At 43.3% G+C, this 19,424-nt stretch overlaps 1 protein-coding gene across 9 annotated transcripts in view; it reads right to left on the bottom strand.

Annotated features, from left to right (window-relative positions):
• Nucleotides 1–3,448: 3,448 nt before the first annotated feature.
• Nucleotides 3,449–19,424, bottom strand: part of LOC102892493 (HLA class II histocompatibility antigen, DM alpha chain) — a 17,766-nt gene continuing 1,790 nt past the window's right edge. Inside the window, exons 1-7 of one of the 9 annotated variants that reach the window (XM_015585881.2) lie at nt 18,693–18,708; nt 18,388–18,450; nt 16,144–16,256; nt 5,408–5,692; nt 4,496–4,774; nt 4,130–4,258; nt 3,449–3,761 (exon numbers count right to left, since the gene is read on the bottom strand). In XM_015585881.2, the coding sequence (XP_015441367.1) occupies nt 3,757–3,761; nt 4,130–4,258; nt 4,496–4,774; nt 5,408–5,692; nt 16,144–16,168 (723 nt within the window). In that variant the 5' untranslated portion in view covers nt 16,169–16,256; nt 18,388–18,450; nt 18,693–18,708 and the 3' untranslated portion in view covers nt 3,449–3,756. Of the gene's footprint in view, nt 3,762–4,129; nt 4,259–4,495; nt 4,775–5,407; nt 5,693–6,937; nt 7,107–16,143; nt 16,257–17,775; nt 18,337–18,383; nt 18,582–18,692; nt 18,926–19,424 lie in introns of those variants that run through there. The other 8 variants (XM_015585876.2, XM_015585877.2, XM_025043672.1 and 5 more) reach the window with 8 other exon arrangements.

Raw genomic sequence — 19,424 nt, 5'->3', positions numbered from 1 at the left:
GGTGTGGCCCTCCACCAGTGTGCTAAGGCTGAGTAGTGTTCCCTCTCATGCCTCGGTCTCTGCTCTGGCCGCCAAAGGAGATGTGAAACCTTCTGTAAGGCCGTGGCAGGAAATGTAGATTTCGCTTCTCTATTAATGAGAAAGCTGAGGGTGATTTTTAGAATAAAGCATGACAGAAAAATCCAGAGACCTGTGTTGAGTGAAGCGGTTTCTTCCCTTCTTCTTCTTAACAGTACTTTTTTTTTTACAGACATAGCTCTGTCCCCCACCTCCAGTCAATCCCAAAGAATATTTTAACTGCCCTGTCTATTGTTGGTGATTTTATAACTATTTATGTAGCACTAGGACTGAAGAAGTTAGGGAATCCCAGTCAGCTTTCCACACACTGTTCCAATCTTACTGCTACTATGCAAGAGTCCAAAAGTGAGTCCTCCCCTTTCCCACTGCCTCTTCTCCCAGCCCGGCCACCTCATGTCAGAAGTGGACTAACTACGGTGTTATGTGCAAAGCACTACAAGGAAACCCAGAGCTAAGAGATATGAACTCTGACCCCACATCATTTGTCATTCTCTCATAGGTCAGTTGGGGAAAGAGAATAAACATCTATAAAGAGAAGAGTTTATGTTCAAGCAAATAAGTAATAAGGCCAGTGGACTTAAAAGAGAAAAAAAGAAATCATCGTGGGCATGGTGGATAGGAAGTCCTCTTTATGGAGGGGGCCTGGAGGCAAGCCTTCAGTTCTGGGCTGGATTCATGTCAGGAAAGAGGAAGGCAGCTGGCATTGCAGTTCTGGAATATAGCTCCACTAGCTAGGCAATGTTATGAGGTGCTGTCAGAGGTCTACCAGGAGCCTGAGCCAGCTAAAACAAAAATGAACTACATCACTGGCATCGCACATTGAAGGGAGTCACAAATACGGTCTCATGCTTTTCCTGAGAGTATGGCCATAATAATAAATCTCTTCCTAACATCGCTCCCGGTAAGTTCTCAGGTTCTCCTTCTGGACAGATGGTTTTAATTCAAGCTTCTACTTTGTAACCTCGAAAATTGCTCAACCTATCAATCATTTGTAACTTAAAACCAATAGCATGAAACGACATTTCTGACTTCCTTCAATGTCTTTTCAAAACTACACACACCTACACCCTGCCAGGATTACATTACTTCCTAGTCTGTCTAACCTCACCCCATCCCCCACCTCACCTCTCTCCTCCCACTCCCTCTTCCTTATCAGAATTCACTGCTCTAGACTCTGACATTTGGGTTACAGTTGCTATAACTAGTTTATGATCCTTATATTCTACAACCAAATTACTTGAACTTCTGACATAAGAATATGTCAGAATATATTAGAAATTCACTGTATAGAATATATTAGAAATTCCCACAAATTTACAAGAAAAAGACAAGAAAATGCAATTTTTAAAAAAGACAAAAGATATGAATCAGCAATTCACAGAGAAGGAACCCTGGGAAAAGATGTCCAGCCTCACTAGTAATGAAAGGAAAATTAAAACAAGATACTACTTTACATCCACCATATTGCCAATATTTAAAAGTCAAATAATTTCAAGTGTTAATGATGATAAAGGAAAATGAGAACTACTTTGCTCTTTTAGTGAGAGTATAAATTGTTTATGATCCTTGAATTACAGAAATTACAAACTACAAGGGTAGAAAAAATTAACATATGAAACAAGGCAGGATATCCTTGAGAGTAAAGTCTGTGTTGAGTGCGACCAAGGAGTTGAGAGCTAAATCTTGGAAGAGTTCAATAAAGACTAATTAGGACTGCAGGATCCGGGATAGGTTCACGAAAGAGGTCAAACTTGGGTTTGCTCTACAGTGTTAAGATGGGAATAAGCAGAGCAGAATAAAGAAGGTATTCCAATGAGAGGAAAAATCCTGGGCAAATGCCCTAAAGTGAAGAAAGACATGATATTGTCATGGAAGAGGGTGAAAACTGATTCACTGAAGAGTAAGACTCCCACTGGGAAGAGTGCATAGTATTTTTTATTAGAAGGGGACACCAGAGTAAAGAGGGTCTTGAATGCTTCTCTAGTATTTTAAGTGACAGTCTAATAGAATGCTCAATCAGAGAGCATCTAACCTAAGCTGATCATTTTACAGATGAGGAATTTGAGGCCCAGAGAGGGGATGTGACTTGTCTAAGGTCACATGGCATAACAAAAGCAGCTTTAAGGCTCAACTGGCAGGAATTCTTGCATAAGTTAGAAAATAGAGAGAAATCAAGAAGAAGTAGAAAGCAATAACATGTAGAATGGTAAAGTGAAAAGAAAAAGAAAAACATCTCAAAGGGAGAAAATACAACTGAGGGTAGATTCAAAGTAGATTCCAGAAAAGAGAAAGAAGTCAATGATGCTGCAGAGTTCCCTTATGAAAATCCTTGTTCTAAGTATGCTATAGATATTGACTTAATTAAGTTTCACAACAACTCTGTTAAGGTGGGCACTATTGTTATCACCTTCCTATTTCAGAAAATGATAAGACATAGGGAGGTTAAGTAACTTGCCCAAAGGTACACAGCTAAATTTGACAATCACGATTGAATTCCCAGCAGTCTGGTGCTATAGCCCGTATTCTTAACCAGTATACACACTGCTCTCAGAAATGAGGTGGTTCACAGAAGTACCAACTCCTGGAAAGAACTGAATATCTTCCCTTAGATTAGATTCTGGCACAGTGCAAAGAACAGAGACTCCCTCACCAATACCAAAATAATTTCACTCTTAACCTTAATGCCACCTCCTCCCCCAAAGCAACTCCCAGACCCTAAAGAAAGCAAGAAGCAAAACACATGCAAAATAATTTATCCCCAGTACTCATGTACCCCTTCCCCCACTATCCACCCCACAGCTTGCCTTGGACGATCCACTCAGGCCAAAGAACGGATCATTTAGAAGGACATGTGAATTCTGGGCCCTTCCAGGCTGCTCAAACTTCACCTCAGGAGTTTTCTCATACTGTCTGACATGATATGACTCAGTTAGTATAGCATCTGAAGGCTTATTTTTCCCCACTCCTGAGCTCCTGTTTCCCTAGCTATATGGAAGGTTAAAGAAAGTTATACATTTCTCAAAGCAGCCTATGCTAGACATAAACATTTTCACACACAGTAAAGAAAGTACAAAAATAAATAAATAAAACCCACGAGCTGTTCCCTTCACCATTTTGTGAGCAGATTTTCAGAAAGTAGCTCTACCTTCATTTCCCACATATTTTGCACAAACTGATAGGAGTAAAAGCCATTGTGTAGTGCTGAGACCAGGGAACGGGAGGCAACTGAGGAGTTAGGGGTTTTCCCATTTCCCTCCCTAATGAGGGCAAGCTGTTGTCAGGTTAAGGTATGTTGAATTTGAAATGACAACCCACTCAATTTGAGATATCCAGAAACAAATAGCACGAGTTAAAAAAGAAGCCACACGGATATGAAGTAATGAGATTTATTACCTTGACGTGAGAAGGGATGTGGTCATGATAGGAAGCCCACTCTGGGTTCCCCTGGATATAAGCCATGGGACAGCAGAGCCTCAGTTGAGAAACACGTATACACATAAATGCATGTGTGCGCGCGCGCACGCACACACACACACACACACACACACACACACACACACACGGAGTCCCAAGGCCTTCTGCTCTGAAAAGAAGCAATCTTGAGCAGGAGATGAGAAACCTGAGCACCCTCTGCTAGGATGGCCAAAGTTGCTGGCATCAGACTCTGGCCAGGAAGACTCAGTCTGAGGAGAAAGGATGGAGAAAAGCCATCAGGGGGATCCCACTCCTCCCCAAAGACCCCTCCCTGCCTGCAGCACACACTACAGAAGTTGATCTCTCCTTGTCCCCAAATCATCTCCAAGCACTCTTCCTATAGCGCCCCATATCATTCCTCTCTTACTCAAAGCCATTCCTGTGACCCTTACCTGTATGTGTGTAACTGGGACCCTAACAAGGATGCCCCACAGTGCCCAATACATGACTCCCCACTCAAGGACCTGAGGATCGCTATAAGTTCTCCTCATGCCACAGGATAATTCTGGCACACCCACACATGCACCACTGTATAGCTCCCACGGCCCACTCAGACCCTCCATATGCCCCAACATACCACCTGAGCAAGGCTTTCGGAAGTAGATAATGAGGACCAAGCCAACTATGATGCCCAGCACACCCAGGCCAAAGGCCACGCCGCACAGCACATTCTCCAGAAGATCTGAGGGCAATGCGTTCTGGGGCACTGGAGAAAAACAAGAGCAGCTTGTTTTTCGGGGGTGGGGAGGGGAGCCCCCCCACTCAGGGGAGTTATGTGGGTATCTGGGATGACAAAGGAGAAACCGAGGCACAGAAGACTGAGGTTGGCTCAGAGTGAGAATGGACTAAACAAGGTCCAAGTAGAGGTCCAAGAAGGCGCTCCCATGGGTCTATCCCCTTTTATCCCCAAAATGAACCAGTATTCCAAGGAGATGGGTCTCACCCCAATAGGCAATTGCTGTGTGGCTGTCAATTTCATGAGTCACGATGCAGGAGAAAATGTCAGAGGGTACCGGTGTGAAGTTTAAGTAAGAAAAGGCCTGAAAGCTGAGTCCATCAATGGCTGAGACATAAGTGGGCCCGACTCCTTCCACAGGGGCTGAATGATGCTGCCAGTTCACTGTCAATGCGGGCGGGAAGAGATTACTGACAAAACAGACCAGTGTGTTGGGCTTGCCAAACTCCAGTGGCTTCAGAGTGAACACCTCAGCAACAGGAATCCCTGGTGGGGAGATTGAGAAGTGAGGGAAAGAAGGGACTAGTTTTGATGGTAACCCAGTGTTTAGAAGGGACATGGCATACAGAGGGATGGGCAGAGACAGTGTCAGTGGGGTTGGGCTTTGTGGGGAGAGATGAAGGAGGTGCTGGGGTTCTGAAGGGGTCTTCTTCCAGGCAAGAACCAGAGCTGGACTTACAGGAAGGGCCAGATCCAAGCCACTCTGGACCCATCCACCCTGACTTCCTGCAGGACTTCCTGTCTAGACCTCACAATGGCATCTAATCACACGCTGTCTTCTCATTAAAACACAGGCACATCATCAGACGCTTCCATTCTTCTATTCTATCTTGCTGAGCATAGTAAAACAAACACTAATATTCTGTCGGTATCAATTGCTCCCTGCTGAATTCATCAAGTTAAATGAATAGTTTTGACTGCCTCTACATCCTAGGCACTTGCGTTCTGCCCCACAGCAAAAACAGAGTGCAGCCCAAGGCTTGTAGAAAACTAAAGGTCCTAGAGGAGGACCAGGAGGCACCAGAGGCAGGGAGCTATGTGAAGGGGAATAATTCAGTCTATAGATTAATGAGGTTAAGAATGCAGCCCCAACCCCAACCCCCCAAAAAAACCCCTGACCTCTAGACACTGGGATTTGCCCTTCAAGTCGTGGGCCGATTTCATGGATCATGGCTTGGCAGAATCCTTTGTCAAAGAAAATGGTGGAAATATCTTCAGACTTCTGAGCCCAGTCAGCAAATTCAGGCAGGCGAGGCACTCGAATGTTCTGGGAAAAGTCGAAGGAGAAAAGCTGGTCCTCGTCGTAGCTCTCAGAGAGTGCCACACTGGGACTCGCGTTCTGACAGTACATCGTGTGCAGGAATGTGTGGTTTTGCAGATCATCCTGCCATCTTGGAGTAGGAGCTGCAAAGGAGACAGGGTAGAGTTCAGGCAGGTAGGAGCCTCCTCTTCCTCCTCCTTAGCTTAGAAAACAGCCAGGCCTGCTTGAAGGAGAATGGTAGGGGTGAAGTATAACCCCCTCTAGTGTCTGTTACTTAGGCTCTCCCACCCAGAAGGAGCGAAAAAGAAATTATAGTATCTCTCCAAACTACCTCTGCCCATAAAAAGGCCAGTTGTCTAAAGTTGTAAAAAGTAGAAATGGTCTACTCTCTAAAGTGACAGATTCAGAGTCATAATGGTATTGTGTGTCTGCGCACTGCACAAAGGCACCCAGCCAAAGAGGTAGTTGGAAGCTGAAATCTACCCTGCATTCTGCTCACCAAGCCATGCATCCTGGCACAGGGCTGCATCTGTCCAAAGGGGAGACCTTTGTCTAATTCACAGAAGACCACCACACTGATTTGCAAAGGGCCTGGATGGGTTCTCCAGTCTGAGAAGGGAGGGCAAAGGAATGGTCATGGCCTCCCCAAGCTATAGATGACACTGTCCCCTCCTGTGCCCAGACACACATGGTAAACTGAAAAACCAGTCTCCAGGCTTCTTTTCTGCCACTATACTGGCACCAGGCAGGCCCCTCTAAAAACATCTTCTCCTCTCTCAACCTTCCAGCCCTTGCAATGACAGGACCAGGGGAAGTGACCCCATAGCTGCAAGAAATAATTCTTATTCTCTGAAACTTCTGGCAGGAAGTTCCAGCCAATAGGAAATCTTCTACCCAATACTCAATACCTAGAATAATAGAGTAAGAGGGATCTTCCAGATTATTCTTCCATTCTGCCCCCATCCTTTTCAGATAAGGAAATTAAGGACCAATAAAGATAAGAGACTTTTCAAGAATCACAAGGTGAGTTGATGACAGAGTGTAGAATAGACTCTTGAGTAGAACAGTACAAATAATATTTGCTTTGCTCAAATCCCAGCTCTACCACTTTCCAACTGTGTGAACTTGCACAAGTTACTTAAACTCTGAGTTTCATCTTCTTCATCTGTAAAACTGATGTAATCTCTTAGAGAGATTCTTAAATATATAAAGCACCCTGACATTGTTGGCTGTCCATTCATAGTAGCTCCTTTCCCCAATTCTGCTAGTTTCCACTATCCCACAGTATTTCCCGCCACAACACAGAGGGCTCTTCTTCAAACGCTCTGGGTTGGCTCCTTAGGCTCTAGCCTCATTAGAATTGAAGTAAAGGGGAGGCACTGTCATACCTTGGGGGGCGGTCCAGGAGTGAGGCAGCAGCCACAGAAAGGGTAGCAGCCATAGCAGCGCAGCTCCCTGGCTCAGTTCATAATCCATAGCTTTATCCACACAGTGGTCTAGGAGCTACCAACCAGCTGACCCAGGTCCCTAAACTCCCTCCCCAGAGCACTGTTCTGCCGGATCGCTTCCAATAGTGTCCTTGCCATTTTGGCTCAACCAATCACAAAAATGAAAGGTTTAACATCATCAGTCACTGGGGAGAAAAGCCTGGGGCAAGCAACCTCCTGAAGACGGCTCTTTCACCAGGCCAGAGTGGGGTGTGTAACTGGGATGGGTTAAGTGTAGAGGAATATCTGCCTCCTGGCGGGGATCCCTGAAGTCAGCTTCAGCCTGTAATCCAACCCACAGACTCTTCAGAGCAGCGCCACCCTGTGCCAGAATGCTGCAGTGGGGAAGCACCTCTTCTTACAGCAAGCCCCAGGGATTTCCTCCCTCCTGGCCCCTTCCTCTTTCTCAGAGAGCTATTCTGCTTCAGGCATTAGCTCTAATTTGTTCTGCATAACTATAGTGAAAATGTAATAAGTGCTAAATATTCCTACCTTCAAAGAGCTTAAAGTCAAGTGGTGGTGGTGGCAGGGGGAGTCAAAGAATAAATACACAGCAACGTAATGTATTCAAATAAGAATGTGCCAAGTGTTTTCAGAAGTAGTAATTTCATGAAGGTGAAGGAAGAGGTAAGACATTATCAGGAAGGCTTCCAAGAGTCTTGAAGGAAAAACAATTTGACCAGCAGAACATGGGAGAAGAGAAAGGCATTCCAGGTCAAAGGACAGGCAAATGTGTAAAACTCAAAGCCATTCAGAGCTCCTTCCTTTGGAGACCTCTGTGAAGTTGGATATGAATGTTGTGGAGACGGCTCATGTTTTCCTGTTTTGTAATGGGAGCAGGGAGGGAGTGTCAAGATGAGCTAGAAATTTAGGCAAGAACCAGATCACATAAGTCCTGTTATGCTATAAGGAGGGTATGGCTTTTACTTAGCAGATGATGAAGATATTAAAACCAAGGACCACACAACCATTTCAATACTTCTTAAAAGAACTGTTCCAATATTTTGAAGAATGGACTGGAGCTTAGAAAGAATTGAGGCAAAATTGCTGGTCAACAGTCTGTGGTATGTATCAAAAAAAAGTTGTGCACGCACACATACACACACGCACACACACACAACCACTTCCCTCTTGTAGTAATACAGCAAAAATTTAGGTGAGAAATGACAAGATCCCGAATTAAGTCATGAGCAGAGGAGATGGGGGAATTGAAAATTGAGGTAATTGAGATGTAGAGTCTACAGGGCTTGGCTACTGATTAGATGTGGGAAGGTGAGATGGAGGGGCCAGGATAACATTCAGGATTCTAGATTGGGCAGCTGGATGGGTGGTCAGTGATGGACTGAATTGAAATACAAAAGAATGCCATAGAAGCAGGTTTGATGAAGAAGAGAATTCATTCACTCGGTTTTGTACATGTTGACTTTCTGATGCCCATGGAACAGCCAAGCAGGAGGTGTGATGTAGATAGGTATGGATTTCAGCTGTGTGCTGAAGAACCTTTACTTAAGAGTCATCAGCACAAATGTTGAGGCATAGGTGGCAGATAAGATCACCCAAGTGAACTGTGCAGATAAGCGAGAAGTGACACAAGGACATAAATCTAAGTGAGTTCAAACCCCAAATCTCATACCAGTCAGGATCCAGGATCCAGTCAGGAATTTATAACCACTGGAGATATTTCAGTCTGAGAGAACTCGTGACAAAAGTGTTAAAAAGGCATGAGTGTAAAAGTGAAAAGGAGAGTGGCTACAGGTGCAAATAGAAAAGAGGAATACCTGGAAATCAGAAGCTGCTATTGCCCCTGAGCTGGAATCCATGTCCATACCTGCTGTTACCCTGAGAGAGACGCTGTTATAGTTAGTTCTCAATCTACTGAAAAGGCACCCCCTCTAAAAAGGCTGGGTCATTTAGAAGGTGCTTCATCTGACCAGGAGGCTAGAGTCCAGAATCACCTGGTTCTCACTGCTGCTATAGCAACCAGCAATTGCCACTGCTAGAAACTAAAGCAGGAAGCTTCTTGGTTTTTCCTGCCTTCTGACCTCCTGCTTCCTATTGAGAGAATCAAACAAGAAGCCAAATAACTGGCCAGGAAGGCTGGTAAGTACAGACCTTGCAGACTCCTAGGCTGAGTAGTACAGAACACAGTAGAGGAAGATGAGCCAGGTACTGACACTAGGCCAAAACACTGAAATGTACTAATTTGTAAGAATCTGGTGGCACCAGCAGCAACCAGCTAGAATAACAAGGCAGAAGCAGATTCAGAGAAACAGAGGTGTTCCATGAAGAAGGGCAAAGTCAGCCCTACCAAGTGCTACTTAGAAATCAAGGAAGGACTGGAGAGTGTCCTTAGATTTAGTAATTATGAGATGGTTGACAAATTTACTGAGAGCAGTTTCAGTGTTGTAGTGGGAGTCGACTCCAGATTGTGGTGGGCTGAGAAGTAAGTGGGAAGTGAGGAAGAAACTGTCAGCGTATATGCTGCAAGTTTGATAGAGTAGAAGAGAAAGACATAAGGGGTGGGGGAAGATGCAGTGAGAAAGAACGAATGTGGCAATTAAGTAATCTTAGAAATTAATCTTTGTGAATATAATTCATATTTGAGACTTTCAAAATCCATATTCCTTTTCGAAAAACAAATAATAGCAATAACAGCACAAAACAAAAACCCCATGAACTCTGAAACACTAGTGTAGGGGAAGGAGGGGTGAGCAGAGTGTCAGGGTAGAAGCAGAGTTGGAAATCATTGTGTTACCCTCTAAAAACCAGAGGAACATTTTCCTAATGTCCCTCCCTTTGTGGACTAACCCATCAGTTGTTCCTGCAGTGGGAAGATTCAGGCCTCTAGGAAAGTAGAAAGGAAGGCTGTGACATTACCAGGACTGAAGGAGGTAATATATGGCAGCAGTCCCCAATATTTTTGGCACCAGGGACCGGTGCTCCTATGAGAATCTAATGCCTGATGATCTGAGGTGGAGCTGAGGCGGTGATGCTAGCACTGGGGAGCTGATGAAAATGCAGATGAAGCTTCACTGCCGGCTCATCCACCACTCACCTCCTGCTTGTGGTCCAGTTCCTAACAGGCCACGGTCCACGGCCCGAGGTTGGAGACCCCTGTTATATGGCACACAGCCGCGCAGGGTGGCACCAAACTTTTGCCATTAAGGACCAGATAGTATATATTTTAGGCTTTGTTGACCACTCAGTACTCAGCCTGGCTCAAAAACAGCCACGGGCAACACGTAAATGAAAGAGCATGAGTGTGCTCCCAGTTTCTTCCTAGCTTTCCTTCTTCCTTCTTGGGCATCTCCTTCTCAATCTCATTCCTGTACTACCTTCTTTCAGCTACTTTTTAAATATTGGTGCTCCTTGGAGTTTTGTTCTTAACCTTATTTTTATTTAAGGACACTGAAATTTAAATCTCATACAATTTTTGTGGGTCGCAAAATATCATTCTTTTGCCTTTTTAACCATTTAAAAACATAAAAACCTTTCTTAGTTCTCCAGCCATATAAAAAACAATGGGCTGGATTTTGCTCACAGACCATAGTTTGCTGAACACTGTTCTATGCATGTGGTCAGAATTAGGATGGGGGACCCCAAGTAAACCCACCCTCCAAAGGGCCTTGTTCATCCTTGGGGATGACTATTGATTAATGAATATATTGTGCCTCAGATACAACAGATTGTTTGGAAGGAGGTCTGGGCGGGAAATAGGAGGAGGAAGAGGACTAGGTGGGCGGGCTAGGAATGGGAATAGCAGATGCTGCAATTACTCCAGGTGGAAGGAATGAGGCAAAGGGGGTCGAGTTCTCCACAGAGAGTAGAGGGTGGACAAGACCAGCATGAGGAGAAATATAACCACCATCATCAGGACAAGAGTGAGGTGTGATTAACTCCTTTCTCTCTTGGTGTAAATGGTAACAAGTTCAAACACTTACAACTAGCCTTCCTTATGTAATCCTTTCTGTCAGCACCTTCCAACAACCTCCATCATAGATTATCTCAAAATATTCTCTAATCAGTTTGGGGAAGTGATGATCCCAGTAACTGTCTACTTTGTTCTTTAGATATGTATACCTCTGAAAATAATGGCACACCACCATAAACCCAGGAGGCCATGGCATTCTAACACTCATCTCTAGTACTGCCTCCATTCTTTCCCCCTGGCAGAGCCAATTTTTCTGAAAAAGGCGTGACAAACGTCTCTCCACTTTCATACTTGCCATTTAATCCCTAACCCTCAACAATGAAATTATCACTAGTTTTTCTGTGTCACTAAATGGACTCTTTGCAGTCTCTGCAATATTTGACACTTCCTAAACGGCCTATTTGGCATCCCCGATGGCACTCTCTCCTAGTCACTCCTCCCATTTCTCTGGCTCCTCTTCTTAGTCTCCTTTGTGGACTCCTTCCTTTCCACTAACTATCCTTTAAGTGTTGGTGCTCCCTAGAGTTTTGTCCTCAACCTTTCTCTCCTTACACTATACATGTCCTGGACAGCATTTACTCCTGCATGCCTTCAGTTACCACCAATCTGCTGACATCACCCAAATTTACCCCTTCAGCTCAGCTCTTGGTCTGAGTTCCACACCATCCTTATACCCAACTTCCTTTGGGCAGCTCTACTTGGATGTTACGCAACAGCAGTTCTCACAAAAGTCTCTTTTGTATTCTCCAAAAGTCTCCCTCAAGACATTTTTTTAATGTATTTATTTTAAAATTTATTTCAACATGAGAAATATGCAGCAAACATATTTACATAATTATTATGCAACACTTTATTATATTTATTATATTTAATAAGGTTATTTTGCTTGTAAGCAATAGAAACCAATTCTGGCTAACTTAACTTTTAAAATGGCAATTTATTAGAAGGATACTGAGCTAGCTCATAAAACCAGAAGAGTGGAATAAGCAAGCCTCAGGAAGGGGATCCACAGGGGCTCTGAAGCAGGGGTTGAGTTGCCATTAAAATGTCTCGTTCAAAGGCCTCCAGCCTCTATCTTTCAAGTTTCATACTACTGGGAAAGACAATCTGACTGGCTGTTTGTATTAGGTGTGTACCTCCAAATCAATTAGCTATGGCCAGGCACAATATCACTTCTATGCATTAGAGTTATTTCCAAAGAAGGAAGAATCATCATGAACCAAACAACCACCTCAATACAGCTTTCTTCAACTTATGGCATCCCAGACAATTAATTACATGAGATCATCTAAGGAAAAAAACAGGATTAAATGTGCATTAATGCTCAGATAGCATTTCCCAATTAACTACCTGGGTAATATATGTCATTTACTTGATAATCTCTGGTCTTTCACAAGTTTTACCATAAATTCAAAATATAATCTATATGATTCAGTTATTAATTAAAATATTTATTCCAATAACTTTGCATTTATGACTAAAAGAATTTTTTTAAAAATTTACTACGAAAAATTTCAAATATACACAAAAGAATCTAATAAACCCCCATGTACTCATAAGTTTCAACAATTTTCAACATTCTAAAATGGTAGATGATTAACTTTTAAGATAACTACAATACTATCACCACAATTAAATTAAAAACAATCACTTAACTTCACGTAACCCAATCTGTGTTCATTTCTCTCAGCTATCTCAAAAGTATCTAAAAGATGTTTTAAATGGAAAGCAATGTCTTGTGGTTTTCAAACTGTGCTTTCGTTTTTAAAAAATTTTCTGAAAAAAAATTTTGTTTTATATTTTGTCTCAAACTATAAAATGGTTCAATAATGAATTCTAGTAGGCAATTAAGTTGAGAAATTACTATCTTGAATGCATCTCCATTTCAAAACTAAACTCATCACCTACCTTTACCAACATGTTTCACCTCTTGTATTCAAAGATCTCAATAACTGAACTGTCCAGCCAATTATCTGAGCTACAAATATGAGTCAACCTTGACAACTTCATCTTCTTCAAACTTTCTCATCCAATTGTTTACCAAGTCCTATCAATTCTACCTCTTTACTATCTTTTGAATCTGTCCTCCCTTTTCTTTCCATTCCCACTGGTTCAGGCCTTCATTTGTTTCCTGGATTACTGAAACTTTCTTACAATTGATCTGTTTCCAATCTTATTTATTTTCTAGTGCTACTAAAGAGATATTTCTATTATGCATATTTGGTCACATCATACTTTTGTATGAAAACCTTCATTGGTTCTCTGTGATCTGGACCCTACTTACATATTGCTTTGAGATGAAATCTCACCTTCCTCATGAAGCCCTCTTGGAACTGAGCAGAGATTAGCATCTTAAGTATACTTCCACAGTACCCTGTGCTTGCCATTACCATCATTTTTATTATTCTTTTCTATTTATACGTCTGCTTCACAGTTACTTTACCCCCACTGCAAGATCTTTAAGAGATCATGTCCTATTCTTTTTTACATTCTCAGCATCCACCAAGAAGGCCCACCAGCAAGTGACTATTCATTGGACGAATAAATGGGCTGCTAATTCCTGAAGATGTTGAAGCTGAGCCTGAAAGCCTTCAAGCTTTAGATAAATGAATGATAGATTATCCCTTCTAAAAGAGTTCAACAGTAAATCTTAACAAGCATGTCTCTGGGCTACTCTACAAACAGCTTCACCCCTACTGCCTGTACTGTGCACCCCACCATGCTTCCCAATTGCCACTTTCTTCCTACCTGCTTCGACCTCCTACTTCAGAGAGCAAACCTAGCCCTAACCAGCTCCCACATTTACCTTCATTCCCAGCTCAGTATCTCTTCATATCCATATTCATTCTTCCCTGTTAGCTACATTACTAGGATGTAGCAATCCTCTCAACTGCTCTACGAGGTTGGAGTTTATCATCTCCAATATACAAACAAAAAAACTGTGACTCAAAGAGGTTCATTCATTTATTTAGCAAACATTTATTGATCATCTTCTATATACCTGGCAGTATGCTGGGTACCAGACACCTAACATCATCAAACTTATAATCTAATGAAAATAAGGTGACATTAAATAAGTAAACATACAAATCTACATAAGCAGTATAAAAGGTACTATGAAGGAAAAGAACTAAGATTCCCTATGTGAGACTAACTGGAGTTGGTCTCCAGTTTTGGGGATGGGATCTGAAGGATGAGTAGATGTTAGCCAGGCAGAGTGGGAAGAGGGTACCAACAGAGAGAACAGCATGTGTAAGACCCTGAAGCAAGAAACGGGCTGGCTGACCAGTGTGGCTGGAGCAACGTTAGTGAGTAGGAGAGGACAGCAGATGAGGCCAGAGACAGGAAGAAGCAAAACCATGTGGGACCTTGTGGACCACAGGGAGTTTTGAGTTCTCTTCTAAGTGCAATTAGTTCTGCTGCTGCAAATATTTTATTCATTCTCATCTCATGGGTGACTGTGTGCTAAGATTGCTAGCTGACCAACCTCCAGTCTCTCCAAAGCCAATCCATGGCACACTCTGTTGCCAAGTAAATCTTCCTACAAAGGCAGCTCTCACTTTCTCAAACACGAAACTTAAGTAGTCCCCTCCTTTCTACTATATTGTCTGAATTACTTAGTCTGGGTCCCTCATACGCTTGATTTGTATCCCCAGATGACAAACTGACCTCCAACTATCAATAGTGATCCCCATACCAACTACTGAGTGTTTCTCCTTTCTTCATTCTCTTATACCTATCTGTGGGATCTCACTTCCTCATCAATCAGAACAGCAGTTCTTAATCTGTAGTCCACATGCCATAAAACTCAGGGGTCCATGAATTTAAACGGAATAAAAAAAAGCTACCTTAATTTTCAATAACATCTAATAACTGAAATTGTTTTATGGATGTAGAAAACAAATCTTTGTAGTACTAGCAGTACCTTAATGTTATCAATAGAAATCATCAATTAATATTTCCATGTCGCATATACAGACATCTCATAATATCTCTACTTTACAATTATGGGAGTTGTTAGACCTGCCAATAAATCATTTTAATGTATTAGTTAAGAAACAGTGTTTATAAGGAAACACAGTACTAGACCATGACACATTTCTTTAAATATTTTGATAATTGTATGTTTTATTTATGCATTTACAAATATCGTTGTTGGACAAAGTCCAAAGGCGCCACCAAACTGCTAAAGATGTCCACGACACAAGCTTAAAAACTCCTGATTAGTCATTTATTCAACAAACGTGAAATCTTCACCGGAGCCCTCTCTTGTTCTGGCTTACTCGCATTATATTGTTCTGCTTTTCCTTCTTGTTTGATGCTCTTCCATTGGTTCCACTCCTATTCTTGCCCCCTGTATGGGGATCCAACCCAAAGCTCAATCCATGACCCACAATTAAATTGTTTTATACTTCCTCCTTTATAAATCTCAGCTACTTGTATGACTGATTCAAATACTGCCTCAAAGACTCCCAAATCTCTCTCTCCTAATCTTTCTCCAATTTCAATCCTAGATCTTAAATTACCTGCTGTTCTTAGCAACCAGAATAACATACCATCCAGAGCAGACCACCTGGGTTCAAATTCCAGCTTGGTCACTTAACTAAAAGTGTGACCATGGGTAAATTATTTAACTTCTTGCTTCAGTCGCTTCATTTGAAAAATGGGGGTGATAACAACAGTATCTACTTTAAGCACTTAAAACGGGGCCTGGCACATTTCAAGTACTCAATAAATGTTAGCTATCACCAGTCTCATCTCCTTTCAACCCCTGACATTTTTACTTGGTGTTTATTAACAGGTATAGTGCTAACCACTAGGGATATGAAGATAAGAGTTCCTATCTGATGACATAATCTCAATCAAGTCATTGCTCAAAAACTTTCAATGGCTCCCCACTGAGTCCAAACTTAACAGCACTAGAAATTTTTCACAATATTGCCTCAAACAACTTTATTTTCCAGTCTTCTTTCCTCCTGCTCTACTTCTTGTAGCTTATATTCTATTATGGCCAGATTGGACTGCTCGCTCTCTGTAAAAATAACCTGTTGTTCTGCTTCTTTCCTCACATTATTCCAATGTCTCAAATACATACGTGACAGCAATTATGTCTTACTATGACTATTTCCCCAATACTATGAATGGTACCCTGTAAACATATACATTACCATCTTACCTAAGTCACATATTTTCTCAAGCATCAATTTCCTTCAACATTCACTCACTTTGTGAATACTTCACATTGGCCAGGTGTTGTATATAACATGGCCCTGTTCTCAAGATCAAAGTCTAATAAGGGAAAGAAACATGTTATCACATAAATGCCATTCGCTGTGAAAGTTGCAATTATAAGAGGAACACCAAGGAGTGAGCAGTCAGCTCAATTTGGGAGGAAGAGTAGGCTTTTCAGATGATGTTTTGGGGGTTTAAATGGATTGGGGAAAAGCCTATTCCATGTTAGACTGCTGTATGTATAAAATACAGCGGCATAAAACAATGGTGTGTCTAGGGAACAGATCATTATGGCTGGAGTATAGGGCACAAAAAGTGTCTAGGAGAGGTAGGCAGACCTTTCTGTCAAGCACAAGAATTTGGACATAGGGAAGGAGGAATTAAATAGTAGCACATGGCTAGAATTGTATTTTGGAAAGCTCACTCCTGGGAGTATTGTAACAGAGGCAAAGAGGAAAATCCAGAGCAGCACTACTCAAGAGAACTTTTTGCAGTGATGGAAATGTTTTAATTTGTGCTAATATGATGGCCATTAGCCACACGTGGCTGAAAACTTCAAATGTGGCTAGTGCAACTGAGGAACAATTTAAATACAACTTAAAATTGTATTTAATATTAATTTGAATAGCCACATGTAGCTAGTGGCTACTGTATTAAACAGTGCAGCTTTAGTGATAGGGAAAATCAGTTAGGAAGCTGTTGATGTAGCTCAGGTGACAGAACACGGACAAAGTGTAATTCAACGGACATTTTAGAGGCAAAATAAGTCTAGTGAACATAAAGTTTTGAGAAACAGCAATCAAGAATGGGCTCTCAGATTCCAGGCTTTGTGATTGAATAGCTGCCATTAGCCAGGATAATACAGGAGCAAGTCTGATGTGCATAGATTGCATCATTTTGAACAGGTTCAAAAGTCTGAGGGTTACCCAAGTAGTAACATTTAGTAGCAAGTTTAACTCAGTACAGTTTCTGAATTAAAGATACAGATTTAGGGCTTTGAGTCATTGAGTGAGATTATTTAGAAAAGATGAACAGAACTAGAAGCAAACCAAGGCAAAATCCTGGCAAACATCAACATTAGGAAAGAACTAAAGGAGAGTCCATGAAGGGGACTGGAGAGGAACAGCTGGACAAGTAGAGAATGAAACAAGTGACACTAGTCACAGAAATCAAGGGTGTAGAGAATTTCGGGAAGAAAGCATGACCAAGTGTCAAATGCCTCAGGTCAAATAAGGTGAGAAATGAAAAGTGCTTCCTGCTTTTGCCAATTAGGAGGTCCTTGGTGACATTTGCTAAAACAGTTTCAGTAGCAGAAATGGGCTAAGGAATGGGGATGGGGCAGAGAGAAGAATTTAGATAATTTCAGGACTTGCCTGTGCAAAGGAGCTGAGAGGTAAATAAGCATGCCAATTTTGATAAGGTTATTTTCTTTCCTTTTTTTTTGACTGGGAAACTCGTAGCCAACTAGCATAAAATGGAGGGCAGCTAAAGAGTAATATATAAGGGTGACCAGGTCAAAAGGAATTTCCTTAAACAGAAGAGAAGACTTCCAGTACAATGGTAAAGGGATACATACATGATCCAGTTTATGAGGGGAAAAGCCGAGTTCTCCTGGAAGCTGGCCTTTCTGTTCTGTTGGTGGTGATGGAGAAGGGACGGGAGGGGTAACGGACTACAGAATGTAAATTTGAACTGCACTCTGAAGGTCAAGGGAGAGATTATTGGCTATGAACAAGTAAAATGACTGCTTTAGGTGGCAACTCAATCACTGTAACCTCCCTAGTTTAGCTTTATGGAATTGATTCAAGATTGAGAGGGCAAAACCTTAGGAAAAACTATGTTTTAATTTACATGGTCGAGCATGAGATGAGTAAAGAAGTAAAAGTGATCAGAAGGCTGGTAAGTTTTGTAGAAGACAGAGAAGTCCAGAGACTAGCAGGTCTCAATGAAGAAACGAAGCTTGGGTAGGTTCAGGGGAAATGAGGTTTTAAAACTGTCTAAGACAAAGATGAAAAACAAAACGCCCACTTCTAGCGTCCGCACATCTCCCCGGGGCAAGAACCACGGGGGTGACAAACTACCTCTCCCGTGGTCGAACCTACACTACACTGGGAAGGGTTCCCACCCTGCAACCACCACCCCCCGCCCACCACATCTCCAGGTCCAGGACCCCTTCTACTTCACTGACAACAGCTCGGTGGCACCCATTTCCGCTGGACTCCGGCCAAGACGCGCCAAGCTGCACCTACATCTACGGAAAAGGAACCGAGTCAGGCCGCCCCGGGCTGCCCCGGGCGGACGCGGGCAGTTAAGTAAAGTGCAGTGGAGGCAGGACGTCCGCGCTCCGCTACCATTTTCGCCCCCATTTCCGCCCCACCCACCGCGCGCGCTCCCAGAGCCGCCGCGAGAGCTGCGGTGCCTGCCTGCACGCCTGCGCACTACCGCTCTCTCCGCGGCCTCCCGCTCTCCTTCTCCTCCCCCAATCGGTCGCACCCTTGCGCCTGCGCAGTGCAGGTTCCTGGGCTGCGGTAGCCATGCTGAACCCGTACGGAGAGGCGAGTGGGGGGGACAGGGTCGTTGACAGCGGGATAGGAAGCCGGGGATAAGGAAAAGCAGCAGTAATTAGAGCGCTCTGGGTCTCCGGAAATAGGCCTAGGTCATGCAGTTCCCTTGGCCCCTTGCGCGACCCCCAGGAACCTTCGAAAAACTGGCACCCATGGAGGTGGGGGAAGAGGGGCGGCTGCCACGTGACCCGGGTTAGCCAATCTGGATGTTGCTGACGTGGCCGCTAGGCCCTGGTGATTCCCCACCCCCCCCCGTTCCATCGGGAAGGGAGGGGCTGGGGGCTAAGCCCCCTCCCCCAACGCAGGTTCAGTTTCCTGGGGGGGGTGACACCCCGGATTACATTCTCCCCCCGCACCAAGCCGAGGGGAACATTGGATCCCCCCGGAAGGTTCCAAGATCCAGGTAAGAAGGGGCCCTTGGATGGGGATGTTGTCATTTACGTGCTTAACCAATGGTGGGGACTCCGAGAGGGACGTTCTTGGGGTTCAGAGTAGAATCCTGAGGGTGGGAGGGTTTGTCCTTCAAATAGTTAATAGCCAATGGGAGCGTGAAGGGGAGCGAGCGGGAGAGGGCACCTCTGATGGGGGAGGGGAATGGCCAATCTCATGCCTCCTTACCTATTGGAGGGCAAAGGGGCGTGGGGGCCGTGTGTCCCCCCCT

The sequence above is a fragment of the Pteropus alecto genome, unplaced genomic scaffold (genome assembly GCF_000325575.1).
Source record: "Pteropus alecto unplaced genomic scaffold, ASM32557v1 scaffold202, whole genome shotgun sequence".
In the NCBI taxonomy this organism is placed as follows: domain Eukaryota; kingdom Metazoa; phylum Chordata; class Mammalia; order Chiroptera; family Pteropodidae; genus Pteropus; species Pteropus alecto.
The sequence above is the reverse complement of the archived record's forward strand: the minus strand, read 5'-3'. Positions and strand labels throughout refer to the sequence as shown.